The sequence below is a fragment of the Ochotona princeps genome, chromosome 33, assembly GCF_030435755.1.
Source record: "Ochotona princeps isolate mOchPri1 chromosome 33, mOchPri1.hap1, whole genome shotgun sequence".
Lineage (NCBI taxonomy): Eukaryota > Metazoa > Chordata > Mammalia > Lagomorpha > Ochotonidae > Ochotona > Ochotona princeps.
In genome coordinates this window covers 966,867-983,788 of record NC_080864.1, presented here as the reverse complement: position 1 = coordinate 983,788, position 16,922 = coordinate 966,867, and the positions used below count along the sequence as shown (strand labels likewise).

Here is a 16,922-nt window from a genome sequence, read left to right as displayed (position 1 = left end):
CACACAGGACTCAGGCTGGGGTCACCTCTGCCGAGGTTTGCTTGGGAACCACCCCACTCGGATCCCTGGACTCAGAGCTCCAGGATTTGAGGTTGGAGCACGGGCTACCCGTGTCACAGCGGGGCCTCCGAGGCTGCTGAGGCCTGTGCGGCGGACGGTGTGGCCACATGCTCACAGGCGGCATGAAAGCCAGTTCCTGAAGGCCCGCAGAGGACGTCCAGGACCACGGAGGGCAGGCCGACATGGACAGCTCTGCCAGACAAGCCTTGCCGGCGAGTATCTGTGAGCAGACGCTGAGGTGGACCGCGTCAGCCCACGGGCCTTGGGAGGATTCCCTCCGGCTTGCAGCAGCTAAAACAGCAGCATTTCAGGACAAAAGCACATGAGCTGGACCCTTGGGACAGGCTCCTGGGGACCCTGGCATACACCAGGCGGCCGTGTCCCCTCCCCGCCAAATATGTTTTTAAAAAAAGGAGCAACAGGGACACCCCACCAGCCACCCGTATGGATGCCAGCCACATAGGCGGCAGCTTAATGCGCAGTGCCACAACACCAAACCCTAAATGAACTCTAACTAAAAAACACACACATCCCAGCATTTTAGATGACTGTAGGAGCTCCAAAGGCACTGTGCGGGGTCCCATGTGGGCGCCGGTTCTAATCCCAGCTGCTCCACTTCCCATCCAGCTCCCTGCCTGTGGCCTGGGAAAGCAGTGGACGGCCCAAGTCCCTGAGCCCCAGCACCCACGTGGGAAACGCGCAAGAAGCTCCTGGCTTCTGATCTTCCCAGCTCTGGCTACCTGGGGAGTGAACAGCATGTGGAAGATCCCTCTCTGTAACTTCGCCTTTCCAATAAATAACTTCAAAACACAAAACGTGCCCTTTGTGTGCGGCTGTGCCCGCCAGGCTGACGCAGTCCCACTGTCTCTTGGGCAGGTCGCGAATGACCCACGGAGCTATGAGCTGGGCCCAGGCCGTGCTGCTGGCCCGTGGCCTCGCCAGGGGCTGGGCCGGCCTCGGCGGGGTCCCCCTCTCCCAGGTAAGCGGAAGGGAGCCATGAGAGGATGGTGGGGACCTGTGGCTCTTTGGGCAGGCGCGTCTTACCAACACTGCGCTTATCTGGCTGTGTCTGCGGCTCTGCGTCCATGTTCATGGTCATGAGTGTCACTGCCGCGGGCTCCCTGGAACCAGTGTTATTTGGCTATTTGGGGTGACGGCATCCACGGTGCATGTGGCCCAGGCCAACATTACCAAGATTGCTGTCCCACTCGGGGGGGTGCCGGCGGAAGCCACCCGCTCCCCGCCACCCACACCCTCATCTTCCACCCTCAGCTCCACTGCAGCGCAGCCGCCCGCAGCGCGGAGCTGTCGATGGTCCCCGGCCCTCCGGAGGAGGAGCACTCGGAGCGCAGGCCCCTCCGGGTCGTGGCACCCCACGAGGAGCTCTTCCAGCAGCAGGGGCCCGGGGGAGGCGAGCGGGACAAAGCCAGCTTCGTGCGCGCCGTGCAGAGCTTCGGGCGCCACAACGTGCGCAAGCGCGGCCACGTGGACTTCATCTACCTGGCCCTGCGCAAGATGCGCGAGTACGGCGTGCAGCGCGACCTGGCCGCCTACAACCTACTGCTCGACGTCTTCCCCAAGGAGGTCTTCCGGCCGCGCAACATCTTCCAGCGGCTCTTCGTGCACTACCCGAGGCAGCAGGAGTGCGGCCTGGCGCTCCTGGAGCAGATGGAGTTCCACGGTGAGGCTGCACCCACGCGGGCCTCTTCCCTCCCCGCGGCGTCCCATTCCCTGACTGGGATGTTTTTGTTTTCCCTCTCGGCCTGCCCGACTGGCAGGGGTGATGCCCGACAGACAGACGGAGTTCCTGCTCATGCAGATTTTCGGGCGGGGAAGCTACCCCATGCAGAAGCTGCTGCGGATGAGGCTGTGGCTCACCCGCTTCAAACACATCAACCCCTTCCCCGTGCCGGCCGAGCTGCCCGCCGCGCCCGTGGACCTGGCCAGGCTGGCCCTGCGGCACATGGAGCCGGACCTGAGTGCCCAGGTCACTGTCTACCAGGTAGCCAGCCACACTCCCATTCCCCCCGTTGACTGCCACCCCGAATCGGGGCCCCAGGGCACCTCCCTGTGCACCTGCTGAACTGCCACACACCTTTTATTGATTTGAGAGAGAGACATCGCATTGGTTCACTCCCCAAATGACCCCGACAGCGGCGGCAGGGCCGGGCTGGAGTCTTGGAGACCTCTGTTGGGGTCTCGCACGAGGGTGGAGGGGCGAGGGACTTGGGCTGTCAGAGGAGCTGGGCTGGCGGATGGGGCATGCATTTGTTTTATTCCTGACACCCATGCCGTGTGCGAGGTTGTCCCCACTTACAAGGTGAGGACTTCAGCCACTAGGCTACCCTGCTGGGCCCAAATGTTTAATACATTTTTTTAAAAAAAATTTATTTGAGGACCTGGCATGACGGTTCAATGACTAATCCTCCCCCTTGTAAGCACTAGGATCCCATGTGGGTGCTGGTTTGAGTCCCTGGTGCTCCACTTCCCACCCAGCTCCCTGCCTGTGGCCTGGGAAAGCAGTGGAGGACGGCCCAAAGCCTTGGGACCCTGCACCCGCGTGGGAGACCTGGAAGAGGCTCCTGGCTCCTGGCTTCAGATTGGCTCAGCTCTGATTGCTGTGGCCACTTGGGGAGTGAACCATGGATGGAAGATCTTTCTCGCTGTCTCCTCTCTGTAAATCTGACTTTACAATAAAAATAAATCTTAAAAAAAAAAAAAAGCTTGAAAGGCTGAGAGACAGAGTTCCCGCATCTGCTGCCTGCCTCCCTAGAGTTTTAGCAGCCAGGGCTGGGTCAGAGGGGCCTCCCACGAGGAGGCGGCTGAAGCCCTGCAGGCTGATCCTCCGTCTTGTGGCACCAACATCTCATGGACGCAGGTTCGAGTCCCGGTTGCTCCACTTCTGATCCCGCATCCTGCTAAGGGACCTGGGAAAGCAGCAGAGGTTGTCCCCGCGTGGGAGACCTGGAGGAAGCTCCTGGCTCCTGGCTGCTGTCGCTGCGGTCGCTTGGGGAGTGAACCAGCACACTGAGGATTCGTCTGTTCTCTGTGTGCTTTTCAAAGAAGTTTATCTTAAAAAAAAAAAAAGTACTGTATCTGGGACTGAAACGCCATCCCCTCTGATTGGCGATGCCGGCATCCCAGTGTCTTCACCACCACCCCTTGGCACGCTCACAGCCCCCCAGCAGCAGGAGGCGGGCCAGTGTCCTGGACGTGCCGGGGTGGCCTCACGCACCTCCTCGCCCACTCCTCCTCACAGACACCCTCTTCCACGGACGACTCGGCAAGTGAGACCCATCCCGCCCAGCCCCACATCCTGGGTAAGGCGCTGTGCGTGGGCGGCCCTGCCCCCGCTGCGGGGCCTGCTGCGTGGGCGAGCTCCACGGGCGAGGCCCCAGGCACTGGCATCTGTCCCCCTGCCCACCCCAGGAATACAGAGCCCTGAGCAGCAGGCCGCCCTGGCCCGCCATAACCCAGCCCGGCCCGTCTTTGTCGAGGGCCCCTTCTCACTGTGGCTGCGGGACAAGTGTGTCTATTACCACATCCTCAGAGCTGACCCGCTGCCCCCCGAGGAGAGGGTGAGGGGCTCCAGCCTGCATGTGTCTGGGGGGAGGTCCCCGGGGATCGAGGGTTGCTGGAGGCCCCGGCCTCTGACCCTGTTCTGTCCTGTCCTGCCCCGGCCTCTGACCCTGTTCTGTCCTGTCCTGCTCTGGCCTCTGACCCTGTCCTGTCCTGTCCTGCCCCGGCCTCTGACCCTGTCCTGTCGTGTCCCGCCCCTGCCCTGCCCTGCCCCGGCCTCTGACCCTGTCCTGTCGTGGCCTGCCCCGGCCTGCCCTGCCCCGGCCTCTGACCCTGTCCTGTCGTGGCCTGCCCCGGCCTGCCCCGGGAGGACGGTCTCTCTGACCCTGCCGGGCCCCCTTCACCTCGGCGTAGGAAGTGGAGGAGCCGCGGGAGGAGTGGAACCTGTATTACCCGATGCAGCTGGACCTGGAGTACTCGAGGAGCGGCTGGGACGATAACAAGTTCGACATCAGTGAAGGTTAAAGACGGTGTGGGGTGGGGGTGCAGGTGGCCGCCCCTAGGTGGGGGGTGCAGCCCGGGGGGGAGGGATCCTCAGTCGCCCTTAACCGGTGGGCCCTGGGCCTGGGGGGAGCCGCCCTCAGCAGCTGTCGCCGCCCCTCTCCCCCAACAGTGGAGGAGGGCCCCGTCTTCGCTATGTGCATGGCGGGCGCCCACGACCAGGCCACCCTGGCCAAGTGGATCCAGGCTCTGCAGGAGACCAACCCTGCCCTGGCCCGGATCCCCGTGCTGTTCCGCCTGGCGGGGTCCAGCGGGGAGCTGCAGCCGGACTCCACGTCGTCCACGTCGGGCCTGGAGGAGCGCTCGCCCCCGGAGGCCCAAGAGGAGGTCCTGCAGCGGCAGGGCCAGCGCTGAATGACCCCGCGGGCTGCGGGGTGCCGGCCAATAAACGCTTCCGGCTCGGGACCCGCCCTCCTCCTGTCTCTGAGTGCAGAGTCCGCGACCCCGGGCGTCCCGGGGGGTCCGGGGGCTCCAGGGGTCCCGAGGTCCAAGGGTCCCGGGGGGTCCAAGGGTCCCGAGGGCCCCAGGGGGTCCGGGGGCCCCAGGAGCCTCCGACCGTCCCGCTGACCTGCAGCCCGAGCTGCGGCCGCCGGGCAGGGCGCATGCGCAGTGCCGCCCGCGGGCTCCCCCGGCCCGGCCCCGGGTGTTTTGGTTTTGTTGTGTTTTGTTTTTTGGCGCCGCCGCGGGGCAGCCGGTGCGTGAGAAATCTCCCGGCGGCGCGGGCCATGCGCGCCACTTCCGGCCGGGCTCCTAACAACGGGGGCGGCCGGCGAGCGGGGCGGGGGGATGGCGGCGCGGCCGGCCGAGGCCGGGGCGGAGCGGGCGGAGCCGGCGGCCGGCGGGGAGGACGGGCCCGGGGCGGCGGGCCGCAAGGCTCGGGGCCGGCCCAGGCTCACCGAGTCCGACCGGGCCCGGCGGCGGCTCGAGTCCCGGAAGAAGTACGACGTGCGGCGCGTGTACCTGGGCGAGGCGCACGGGCCCTGGGTGGACCTGCGGCGCCGCAGCGGCTGGAGCGACGCCAAGCTGGCCGCCTACCTCATCTCGCTGGAGCGCGGCCAGCGTAGCGGGCGGCACGGGTGAGGGAGGACGATGAGGGCGGGGAGGAGAGGGAGGACGGAGAGGAGAGAGAGGGAGGACGAGGAGGATGGGGAGGGCGAGGAGAGGGAGGATGGGGAGACGGGGGGAGGGCGGGGAAAGGGAGGACGGGGAGGACAGAGAGGACCAGGAGGAGGGGCCGTGGGAGGCCACGCCCGGCCCACGCGAGGCCACGCCCCTCTTGCCCGAGGCCACGCCTCTCCAGGCTGGAGCTCTAGCTCGAGGCCCCGCCCCTTTGGCCTCCAGCGATCCCCGCCCCCTGCTGCCTGTGGCCACGCCCTCCGGTTTGAGGCAAGGGGTCTCAGGCCCCGCCCCTCCAGCGAGGCCCCGCCCCATCTTACACCCGCGATCCCTGCCGGGACAGCCTTCCCTGCCTGACCTGGCTGGCCTGGCTCTCTCCGGCTGCCGGCCTCCAGGCCGCCCCGTGCTAAGCAGCTTTCCCCCAGGCTCTCCCTCGGCCTGCCTGCCGGGTTTCTGGGGCCCCGCTCCCCGCTGGCGCCCTGGCCGCCCAGTGATGGGTTCTGCTAACCCAGTCCCCGACGCACCGGCCCCTGCTCGGCGTACCCCAGGGTTCTGTCCCTGGCCCGGCTCTCTGAGGTCCCCGGTGGTGGGTGTGTCTTAGAAACTTTGAACTTCTTTGGGCTCTGTGTCTCCCATTTCTCTGAGCCTCCTGGCCCCTGGGGCCAGTCCTGGGAGCAAAGCTGGCGGCAGAGGCGGGCCCCGGGTGTATGTGTGGGGTTGGGTGTGAGTGAGGGGATGGGAGCGGAGCTGGGGTGTCGTTCAAGGAGTTGCAGCCGGCTGTGGAAAGGCACTCTTCACCCCAGGGGTGGCCTGGGTGGGAACTGGGGGACAGGGAGGAACTGGGAGAAAGATGCCCAGTGGACCCATGCTGGGGAAGCTGAAGCCGGCTGACCGTGGTCAGGGCACCAGCTGCTGCGCCTGCAAGGGGCAAGGGCAGGAGGGCAGCCAGGTGGGGGTGCGAGGAGGTGTGGGCGAGAGGGCCTGGGGTCGTCAGCTGCAGAGGAGGCACAGGAGGCCAGGAGGCCCTCAGTCTTGTCCTGGGCTCTCCCCGGACTCCTCCCGCCTGGTCTTGCGGCACTCAGATTCCTGGTTTGCATGTGGCCCCTCACCCAGGGGGCCAGGGAAGGTGCACCTCCCAGCCCAGAGCGCGCCCGGGGCACTCCGCCCACGGAGGGTCTGGCGCTTGTTGCCCTGCACGTTCATGCCAGCCTGGGGGCCCGACAGGCAGCTGCAGCCGGGGCAACACTGGGTCCTGGAAGCCCCTCTCAGGGTCCTTGCCGCCCGCCCCCTCCCTTCCGCCCCCTCGTGCCCCAGCCACAGCAGAGCCCGGCTGCTCTTTGTGGTTTGTTTTGTTTATTTCTTTGTTGGTTTTTTTTTTTTTTAAGATTTATTTTTATTACAAAGTCAGATATACAGAGAGGAGGAGAGACAGAGAGGAAGATCTTCCGTCTGATGATTCACTCCCCAAGTGAGCCGCAACGGGCCGGTGCGCGCCGAACCGATGCCGGGAACCAGGAACCTCTTCCGGGTCTCCCACATGGGTGCAGGGTCCCAAAGCTTCGGGCCCGTCCTCGTCTGCTTTCCCAGGCCACAAGCAGGGAGCTGGATGGGAAGTGGAGCAGCCGGGATTAGAACCGGCGCCCATATGGGATCCCGGGGCGTTCAAGGCGAGGACCTTAGCCGCTAGGCCACGCCGCCGGGCCCTTCTCTGTGGGTTTTTTTTTGCTTGTTTACAATTCATGGTCATCTGTAGGCACGTGGCCCTCTTCCCTCTTCAGCTCCTGTTTATTTATTTATTCACTTCTTAATCTAGGAACTTAAAAAGGAACTTTTTGAAACATTTATATATTTTTATTGCAAAGTCAGATATACAGAGAGGAGAAGAGACAGAGAGGAAGATCTTCCATCCACTGGTTCACTCCCCAAGTGGCCACAATGGCCAGAGCTGAGCCGATCCAAAGCCAGGAGCCAGGAGCCTCTCCCGGGTCTCCCACGTGGGTGCAGGGTCCCAAGGCTTTGGGCCGTCCTCCACTGCTTTCCCAGGCCACAGGCAGGGAGCTGGGTGGGAAGTGGAACTGCTGGGACTCAAACCTGCACCAATATGGGATCCCAGCGCATGCAAGGCAAGGATTTAGCCACTGAGCCATTGTACCAGGCCCAGAAATTTAAACATTTGATTCATTTTCCAAATGTATGCAGCTGTCCAAGCCAGAAGCCAGGACTCTGCCTGATGGGTTTCAAACCATCCCTTCCTGCCTCCCAGGGTGCACCTGAGCTGGGAACTGGGATGGAGCTGGGTCTGGGGCCCCGTCCTAACCTCAGTGCCCAGTGCCCACCCCCCTTTCCTCATGTCTCCAGTCTCTGACCGTGGCAGGGTGGGGACCTGAAGGATATCCTGACGTCAGTGGAGGTGAACAGCCCAGCAGGGGTGTCCTGCTGACTGGGGGGGGCTGCTGCGGGACCAGGGACCCTGATGCTCGGGCAGCTCCCTCCTGCTCCCCAGAGCAGGGTGGCATCACCCCGCTTCTTCTGCCCTCACAGCCTCTCTCTGTTGCAGGAAGCCTTGGGAGCAAGTCCCTAAGAAGCCAAAACGGAAGAAAAGTAAGTGGGATGACAGTGTGGGGGGAGGGGCAGGGAGGGGAGGGAGGAGGTGAAGGGACAGGGGACCCAGAGGGGCCCCACAGCGGAAAGTGGGGTGTGGGCTGGGAGAGAGCTGGGGCGCTGAGGCACTGAGCCCCTGGCCCCATGGTGTGGGCAGGGGAAGGGGTACCTGGGGGGCTGGGGGTGGTGGCACTGAGCCCCTGGCCCCGTGGTGTGGGCAGAGGAAGGGGTACCTGGGGGGCTGGGGGTGGTGGCACTGAGCCCCTGGCCCCGTGGTGTGGGCAGGGGAAGGGGTACCTGGGGGGCAGGGTGGTGGCACTGAGCCCCTGGCCCCGTGGTGTGGGCAGGGGAAGGGGTACCTGGGGGGCAGGGTGGTGGCACTGAGCCCCTGGCCCCGTGGTGTGGGCAGGGGAAGGGGTACCTGGGGGGCAGGGTGGTGGCACTGAGCCCCTGGCCCCGTGGTGTGGGCAGGGGAAGGGGTACCTGGGGGGCTGGGGGTGGTGGCACTGAGCCCCTGGCCCCGTCTGTGGGCAGGGGAAGGGGTACCTGGGGGGCAGGGTGGTGGCACTGAGCCCCTGGCCCCGTGGTGTGGGCAGGGGAAGGGGTACCTGGGGGGCAGGGTGGTGGCACTGAGCCCCTGGCCCCGTGGTGTGGGCAGGGGAAGGGGTACCTGGGGGGCAGGGTGGTGGCACTGAGCCCCTGGCCCCGTGGTGTGGGCAGGGGAAGGGGTACCTGGGGGGCAGGGTGGTGGCACTGAGCCCCTGGCCCCGTGGTGTGGGCAGGGCGGCGGCGCAATGTGAACTGCCTGAAGAACGTGGTCATCTGGTACGAAGACCACAAACATCGCTGCCCGTACGAGCCGCACCTGGCCGAGCTGGACCCCACCTTCGGCCTGTACACCACGGCCGTGTGGCAGTGCGAGGCAGGCCACCGCTACTTCCAGGACCTGCACTCGCCCCTGAAGCCGCTCAGCGACTCGGACCCCGACAGCGACAAAGGTGGGAGTCCCCTCCGCGCATGCAGCCAGGGTCAGGTGGGGGGTCCAGGCTGGGCTGCAGGTGGCACAGCAGCTCCCTGCCCAGCCCATCCTGTTTCTGTGTTCCTATCCCGCCAGTTCTCTGCCCGTCTTCCATCCGTGGAGGCTCACGTTTCCTTCCTGGCTTCCTCTGCTCGCTCCCTCTCTGGTCAGGCGTGGGCTGCTTGCCTGCTCGGGGCCAGGGCTGGGGGGCGGGGGCAGTGGTCCTGCTGGGGATGCAGGAGATCCCTGTAGGCAGCGAGGGGCAGCCGGGCATCCACTGTGCGCGAGCAGCAGTGTATGTGAGGTGCCAGCCAGGGGCCCCGCTAGGGCTGAAGGTGGAGCCGTGTTGGCAGACGGCGCCGAGCAGGTGGCATCCCAGCTGGTGGAGGGGAAGCCAGGAGCGAGAGGTATTCCAGGCGGGACCCTCGCCCACGGTCACCCCGCAGTGCGTGTGGGCCACGCTCCCAGCACGCCAAGCGGCCTCTTCCGCCTGCTGCCACCCACCCGTTGCCTGACTGCAGCCCCTGCCCCTGTGCTGTGCCTGCCAGCCCCAGGAAGAGGGCGCAGGCCCATCTGGCAGGGAGGCAGGCTGGGGTGGGGGTGGCCTGCCCGATCCGGGCCCTCAGGTACCAGCGTGAAGGCTAATCCCACGCACACAACCCCCTAGCCAGGCCCTGTGCAGCGCCGAGCCGGCCAGCGTGGGAGGCCCCGGGAGCAAGGCTGCTCCCTGCCCCTCGTAACAGGACCAAGAGAGGAGTCCGCTGTTGGCCACCATCAGGTGGCCCAGCAGGTCCCCTGAACCTGGCACCCTACCTCTGGGGTGGGGGAGGCCGCGGTCCAGGCCCTCTGTATTTTGTGCGTCTGTAATTCTCTGCCCCACTCCCTCCCCCAGCCCTCAGGAGCCTGAGCTTGGGGGTCCCATCTTGTGCCCAAGGGGCAGCAGGGCAGTGGCAGGAGCACTAACACTGTGCAGCAGCCGGGTCGGGGACTCACCCGTCCAACGCCTCCGGCCCAGAGAGGTTAATGTGGGGGGTTCCAGCACACAGCACTCCCAGACCGTGACCCCAGCCATGTCGTTAGGGTCTCGTTGAGGCGGCAGTCATTTTTTTCCCCCTGAAGACTTAATTTTGAAGCAGGGTGATGAGGGGAGACACATAAGGAAAGAGACAGTGTTCCCATCCACGGGTTCACGCCCCAAATGGCTGCAACAGGGCCCGGCGCGTGGCCTAGCAGCTAAAGTCCTCGCCTTGAACGCACGGGATCCCATATGGATTCCGGTTCTAATCCCGGCAGCTCCACTTCCCACCCAGCCCCCTGCCTGTGGCCTGGGAAAGCAGTGGAGGACGGCCCAAAGCCTTGGGACCCTGCACCCATGTGGGAGACCTAGAAAGAAGCTCCTGGGTCCTGGCTTCAGATCAGCTCAGCTCCGGCCATTGTGGCCAGTTGGAGAGTGAACCAGTGGATGGAAGATCTTCCTCTCTGTCTCTTCTCCTCTCTGTATATCTGACTTTGCGATAAAAAAAAAATAAATCCTTAAAAAGTGACTGCAGCAGCCAGAGCTGGCCAGAGTGAGGCCATGAGCCAGGAACCCCACGCGGGTTTCCCACATGGGTGGCAGGGACCCAAGGACTTGGGCCGTCAGCTGCCATCTCCCAGATGTGGAGGGGCCAGGACGCAGCTGGCATGCAGGGGTCCCAGGTGGCAGTGGGGACGCCTGGGTGGTCCCCCCGAGTCTTGTGGAGCCTGTGGTTGTAGAGAAGCAGTTAGCAGGGTATGGAAGTCCAGCGGAGAGCACCCTGGGAGGACCCCTGGGCTGCGGCTGGGGAGGGGGTCGGAGGCCTGTGTAAGAGGAGGCGGTGCAGAGTCAGGGCCCTGCTGGCCCCCCCGGCTGTGGGCCGCACGAGGCAGGTGGCAAGAGAGCAGGAGGGCGAGCCGGGAAGGACGGTATGCTGCGGGCGTGCTGCGGGCCGGAGGTCTGTTTAGCCCGGCTCCCCCACACGCGCAAGCCTGCACCTGCTAGGTCCTGCCTGGCCACACGTCCTGCGCAGAGGGTGCTGGGCTGTAGTCCTCTGGGTCCCTTTGGGAGGAAGGCGCTCCCGAGGTGGAACTGACCTGTGTGTTTCCTGGGAGCTGGGCTGGGGCCCGGGGCACTGTGAGCAGCGCCTGCTAGGGGCAGGGAGAAGCCGTTGGTCCCCGGGTGGATATATTTGGGGTGCAGCACCAGCAGGTGTTGGCGGCAGGAGTGTGTGGAACACAGAGCGGACTTAGGCCTCAGCAAGTTGCATATCAGGGCTGCCCACAAGCCCAGGGATTCTGAGCTGGGGCTGGGGTGCCCACGAGACCCCCATCATTTCCCCTGTGTGGCGGAGGAGGCTGAGATGTCGTAGCAGGTGCACACAGAGGCTGAGCCTGAGTGGCCTCCCCGTCGTGTCAGCAGCTCCAGGTCCGCAGCCAGCCAGCCACGGGCCGGGCCGAGTGTTCTAGAACCACTGCGTGTGTGTTCTGCAGGGCCCTGGGGCTTTGTTCTTGTACTCTGTCCACGTGTGTCTGCGGCACTAGGAGGGGACCGGACACTGTCCCGAGATCAGGGGTGCAGGGTACTGAATGCCTGCAGGGGCCCCTCTGCGTGGGCTCTCCCGTCCCCTGTGGGTGCTTGGGAGGCAGCATCAGAGCCGCTCTGATTGGACCCGGGCCCACCTGGCCATCGTTGCATGCCTGGTCGGGGTTCCATCCGCCCAGCTGCCGGGGACCTGCATACAGCCAGTGTGTGGAGTGGGCGCTGCCCCTCATGTGTCTGAATCAGACGCAGAGCATCTAATGCTGCACTGTGGGGAGCAGCCAGGGGCACCCAGGGGCCCACCCTGCGAGGCCAGAGGCTCAGGGGGCCTAGGAGTCACGGATGGGCAAGAGGGCAGGGAGGCCCGTGAAGTGACTGCGGCTTAGGGGGTGAGAGTCCCAGCACCCAGCTGCTGGCAGGCCGTCAGCCGTCGGCCATCACTGCCATCATCCCTTCCTCCTCTCTCCCGGACAGGCGGGAATGGCCTTGTGGCGGGCAGCTCGGCCTCCTCCAGCGCCGGCTCCGGTTCGGACAGCGAGGAGTCCCCCGAAGGCCAGCCGGTCAAGGCGTCAGTGGCGGCAGCTGCGGTCAGCCCCGCCAGCCCCGTGGGCAGCAGCGGGCTCATCACCCAGGAGGGTGTGCATATTCCCTTTGATGTACAGCACGTGGAGAACCTGCCCGAGCAGGGCACCGCGCTGGGCCCCAGCTCAGCGGTGTCCACGGCGGCGGCGGGCGGCGGGCCCGAGGCCCTGGAGACAGTGGTGTGTGTGCCAGTGCCCATGCAGATGGGCGCGGGCCCGGGCACCCTCTTTGAGAACGTGCCCCAGGAGGCCCTGAATGAGGTTGTAGCCAGCTGTCCCGTGCCTGGCATGGTGCCCGGCTCACAGGTCATCATCATTGCCAGCCCCAGCTATGACACCCTCACGGCCGACGGCATCCACTTGAATATGGCGGCCAGCAGCAGCACCCCTGGTGGCAGTGGCGGCGGCGGCCTGGGCGAGGAGGTGCCCTGTGCCATCATGGAGGGTGTGGCTGCCTACACCCAGACGGAGCCTGAGGGTGGCCAGCCTGGCACCATGGACGCTGCCACTGTAGCCGACATCGAGACAAAGAAAGGTCTGGAGTGCGGGTGGGAGTCCGTGTGTGTGTGCTCTGGGCTCTTGGCAGGGGTGCGGGTGGGGCCCCTGAAGGGGGTGGGGGTGTCGCTCCCCTCCCCTGCCAGGGCCCCTCATGGACCCCCAGCCTCTGTCCATCCCGTAGAGAAGGAGGACATGTACCTACTCAAGAAAGAGGAGCCACCGCCAGAGCTGGCCGAGCTGGCCGCCGCCGTGCCCGAGAGCACCGAGCCAGAAGCCGAGGTGGACGGGGAGGAGCTGGAGGGCGGCGCCATGTCCGCCATCATCTATGAGATCCCCAAAGAGCCCGAGAAGTGGGTGCTGGGCCGGGCGGGGCGGGCCACAGCCTGCCTGCCACCCACGGGAGCGCTGACGCCAGGGCCCTCCTCCAGGAGACGGCGCAGCAGGCGGTCGCGGGTGACGGACGCCGACGGCCTGCTCGAGATGTTCCACTGTCCCTTCGAGGGCTGCAGCCAGGTCTACGTGGCTCTCAGCAGCTTCCAGGTGAGGTCAGCTGCACCCGGCTTCCCCGGGACCCCCCCGTCCCCCTCAAGCCACGCTTCCACGCTGCCCTCGGGCCACCTGTGCACACTGTCCCTGTCCATGGCCCACCAAGCGCAACCTCGGGACCCACACGCACTGGGACGCCCACCTCGGCTGCCCAGGCTAGTCAGGCCATGTGCCGCTGGCCACAGCACTGCCCAGAGGGTCTGTCACAGAGTCTGGTCAGCCCCCACCTGCCCAGGAGCTGACCCCGACAGGCCCCCTGGGGGATGCATTTTCCTGTAGCGCCTGCTGGGGGTCCCCGACAGTGCTAATGAACGAGAGAAAGAAAAGCAAAGGCCTGCCACCCGAGTGGTTGGCAGGCAGGGCAGTGGGGCACCCTGACACCCCACCGTTCTTCCCCCAGAACCACGTGAACCTGGTGCACCGGAAGGGGAAGACCAAGGTGTGCCCCCACCCCGGCTGCGGCAAGAAGTTCTACCTGTCCAACCACCTGCGAAGACACATGATCATCCACTCAGGTCGGGCCCGGGGGCTGTCGGCTGGGACCCCACCCCCGGACCTGCGCTGAAGGGCCCCTTCTGCGTCCCACCCAGCTGCCGCTAAAGCTGTCCCCGGGAGGCAGCAGGTGGGCGGCTCAGGTGCCCGGGCTGCCCCGGCCATCCGCGGGGGAGACATTGAGGGAGCTCCTGGCTGCAGCCTGGCCCAGCCCTGGCTGTTGCAGGGAGGGAGAGAATGAGAGAGACAGAGACCCTGCCCAATCCCCTCAGCAGCCCAACCCGGGCCGAGCTTCCAGCTCACCTGAAATCCTGTTAAAGACATTGATTAATATCATGTGTTTGGAAGACAGCTTAGGGAATCTCCCGGCCACTGGTTCGCTCTCCCTTATAAACCCATAGCAGTCAGGGCAGGGCCAAATTCAAGTCAGGGGGCTGGAGGGGGGCTGGGGAACAAGGCCAGGGACACCCCACGGTTGCATTCCCCACCGGCGCCTGCACTTCTCCTCTTACCCTGTCAGGTGTCCGCGAATTCACCTGCGAGACGTGTGGCAAGTCCTTCAAGAGGAAGAACCACCTGGAGGTGCACCGACGCACGCACACGGGCGAGACGCCCCTACAGTGAGTGCCCTCCCCACGTGGACACCCCGGGCTGAGGGCGCTCCCACCCCACGTGGACACCCCGGGGCCAGGGTGCTCCCACCCCCACGTGGACACCCCGGGGCCGAGGGCGCTCCCACCTGATGTGGACACCCTGGGGCCGAGGGTGCTCCCACCCCTATGTGGACACCCCGGGGCCGAGGGCGCTCCCACCCGATGTGGACACCCCGGGGCCGAGGGCGCTCCCACCCCTATGTGGACACCCCGGGGCCGAGGGCGCTCCCACCCCCACGAGGACACCCCAACCCCGGGGCCCAGGGCGCTGCCACCCCCACGTGGACACTGCCTCCGCAGGTGCGAGATCTGCGGCTACCAGTGCCGCCAGCGCGCCTCGCTCAACTGGCACATGAAGAAGCACACGGCCGAGGTGCAGTACAGGTTCACGTGCGAGCGCTGCGGGAAGCGCTTCGAGAAGGTGGACAGTGTCAAGTTCCACACGCTCAAGAGCCACCCGGACCACAAACCCGCCTGACCACTGGACCAAACCTGCAACCCTATTTATTCGTCCCGTTGGGGACACCATGCCCCTGCCGGCCAGAGCCCAGGACAGCCGCGACGGGTTGAGGGGAACCCGCACAGCCGCGGGACGGAAGGAGGCGCCCCCTCACATCCCGCAAGCCACGTTCCAGGGCTGGGTCCCCTGGACAGGTGTCCTGTCGCATCCCCGGCTGCGAAGCTGGCGCAGGAGCGAAGCGAGAGATTAAAGTGTGAGAAAGGAGGTGCCCGTCCCCTCGGCCTGGGTGATTTAGGGGAGGTGGGGGAGACTGGGTACTGCCCCTCAAGCCACACATGGCCTTTGCCCTCGGTGCACCTGCTGGCTGGCTGGTTTCCTGGGCTTGGCGGGGCGGAGCAGGATCCCAGGATGGGGGAGTGGGGGCAGGGGCCGGCGGGGTGGAGCCGCAGGACAGCCCTAATTCTGCAGGACATGCCTCGCCTAGCAGCTTCGTGGCGAGCGCCGTGTGGGGGAGTTGCTAAGGCTGCTCTCGGGCCGACTTCTCGGAGGTGGTGGCTTCCGCACAGCTCAACAAAGAGGCCCCGTCCCCCGGGGGAAGCTGGCTGGGGAGTGGATCTGGGGCCCGTGCCAACCCCGAGGAGTCGGGGCAGCTGGGCCGGCCCCTCCGCTCCTCTGGCCCCTTTTCCCCCCCGGGGAGGATGCCCAGGCCACCGGTGCTGTCCACCCGCGAGCCAGCCGGGGCCCGAGGGCGGGGAGGGGCCGGAGGCCGTCAGATGGCGCGAGAGCCGCCTGGGCCCCGAGTGGCCGCGGCCGCGTGACACCACCCGCCCTCCCCACGCGCTGCCCGGGCACGTGCCCCAGGGAGCCCTGCCGCGCCGCAGCGGCTCGGGGAGGTGGGGGTAGGGAGAAGGGGACCGGACTAAGCAAGCAGGGACCCGAGGAAAGAAGCGTCCGCCCCCAGCTCCAATCGCAGGCCGGTCCGCGCGCCTGGAGGCGCCGCACAGCCTGGGCTGCAGCCGGTTTCCATGGGAACTGCAGCCCGGAGCAGCGACCTGGATGGGGACGCGTCCTCGGCGTCGGCCGCCAAGGGTCGTGGCCCCCCAGCCCTCTCCGGCCAGCCGAGGAGAGGGCCCGCACCCGGGGACCCGCCGCTGTCCGGATCGCGCGGCCCGCCGCGATTGGCCTGTCCCGTCCATCGGCGTGGCAGCTCGCTCCGCTGCGCGCCCTGGTTGGCTCCATCTCGGGGGCGTCTCCCAGCCATTGGTGCTCTCGAGGGCCGCCCCTGATTGGTCAGATAGGATTCCGACAGTCTTACCCCGACACCACCACCCCCAAACCTCGAGCAGGGGGAGGAGGAGGCTGGAGAGAGAGGGAGCCGCGACCCTCCGACCGCAGGCTTCCGAGCCCCCGAGGCTGTTGAGCCGCTGTCTGGGGCGACTGGGCCCTAACGACACCTGTTCCCCGTGCCCTGGCCGCTGCCCACCACTCACCCACCCGGCCACTCCCGACGTGAACAGCGTGCGCCCGCGCGCACCCACGAAGCCCCCGTCCCCCTAGAGGGAGGGCAGGTCCGACCCCACGGGGGAGGTCTGATACTCGCAGCGCCTTACTTCGCTTGCTCGAATTTTTGCGGAGTCCGTGGGGGGATTGTCTGGAACCTCAGGCCAGCCTTCACACCAGCATCCTACCCCGGGAGGTGGGGGGGTGGTACACCTCATCCCGCCTTGTGTGCCCTGCAGACAGCTTCCCCGCACGGATAGATCAGGGCCATCACAGCCACCCCACACCGCACCCCGAAACTCTGGGGACGCGTGTCCCTGCTCATAGAAGCCTCAGCGGGCCGGTGTCTGGGCCCCTTGAGCCATCCTCCCCCGGCAAAGCAGGCAGGCACCACCTCTGGGCAGTCCACTATATCCTGGCGTGCTGCTCCAAGAAGGGGGTGCCCCCTCAGGAAGGAAGAAGGGGCAGGGACAGCTCGCGTCTGGTGTCGGAGGGGAGGGAGGAGGCAGCCCTTGGAGCCCCCACCCCCCTCTCCAAGTCTGTGCTTTCGGGGAACGCGGGGTGCAGGCCGGCGCGCGCGCGCGCGCTCTCTTCCACCTGCCGCGCCGTCGGGCGCCGCGAGCGAGGGGAGGCGGGGATGGGCCAGCGCGGCCAATGAGCGACGCCGGCGGTGGCCGCTGCGGCTATAAAGGGCTGGGGGCGGCGGCGGCGCGGCCCAGAGCGCGGAGCGCGCGGCGCGGGCCGGCGGGAGGGAGGGAGG

At 66.4% G+C, this 16,922-nt stretch overlaps 2 protein-coding genes across 2 annotated transcripts; both read left to right on the top strand.

The window, feature by feature from the left end:
• The first annotated feature begins 904 nt into the window (after nucleotides 1-904).
• ECSIT (ECSIT signaling integrator) lies at nucleotides 905-4,494 on the top strand. The gene is made up of 7 exons (XM_058657744.1): nucleotides 905-1,039; nucleotides 1,333-1,741; nucleotides 1,839-2,062; nucleotides 3,320-3,380; nucleotides 3,490-3,638; nucleotides 3,994-4,099; nucleotides 4,253-4,494. Exons 1-7 carry the CDS (start codon nucleotides 944-946, stop codon nucleotides 4,492-4,494), a joined length of 1,287 nt encoding a protein of 428 aa, XP_058513727.1. The 5' UTR covers nucleotides 905-943.
• Nucleotides 4,495-4,911: 417 nt separating this feature from the next.
• ZNF653 (zinc finger protein 653) lies at nucleotides 4,912-14,692 on the top strand. Its single transcript, XM_058657736.1, has 9 exons — nucleotides 4,912-5,216; nucleotides 7,814-7,857; nucleotides 8,640-8,855; nucleotides 11,907-12,548; nucleotides 12,693-12,861; nucleotides 12,940-13,051; nucleotides 13,458-13,572; nucleotides 14,070-14,169; nucleotides 14,503-14,692. The coding sequence occupies exons 1-9, from the start codon at nucleotides 4,927-4,929 to the stop codon at nucleotides 14,678-14,680; spliced, it is 1,866 nt and encodes a 621-aa protein (XP_058513719.1). The 5' UTR covers nucleotides 4,912-4,926; the 3' UTR covers nucleotides 14,681-14,692.
• The last annotated feature ends 2,230 nt before the right edge of the window (nucleotides 14,693-16,922 follow it).

Coding starts and splice junctions, on each gene's coding strand:
- ZNF653 (XM_058657736.1), top strand. CDS start 4,927: ATGGCGGCGCGGCCGGCCGAGGCCGGGGCGGAGCGGGCGGAGCCGGCG. Junction 5,217..7,813: donor CAGCGTAGCGGGCGGCACGG/GTGAGGGAGGAC, acceptor TCTCTGTTGCAG/GAAGCCTTGGGAGCAAGTCC. Junction 13,573..14,069: donor ACACATGATCATCCACTCAG/GTCGGGCCCGGG, acceptor TTACCCTGTCAG/GTGTCCGCGAATTCACCTGC.
- ECSIT (XM_058657744.1), top strand. CDS start 944: ATGACCCACGGAGCTATGAGCTGGGCCCAGGCCGTGCTGCTGGCCCGT. Junction 1,742..1,838: donor GGAGCAGATGGAGTTCCACG/GTGAGGCTGCAC, acceptor CCCGACTGGCAG/GGGTGATGCCCGACAGACAG. Junction 3,381..3,489: donor CGCCCAGCCCCACATCCTGG/GTAAGGCGCTGT, acceptor TGCCCACCCCAG/GAATACAGAGCCCTGAGCAG.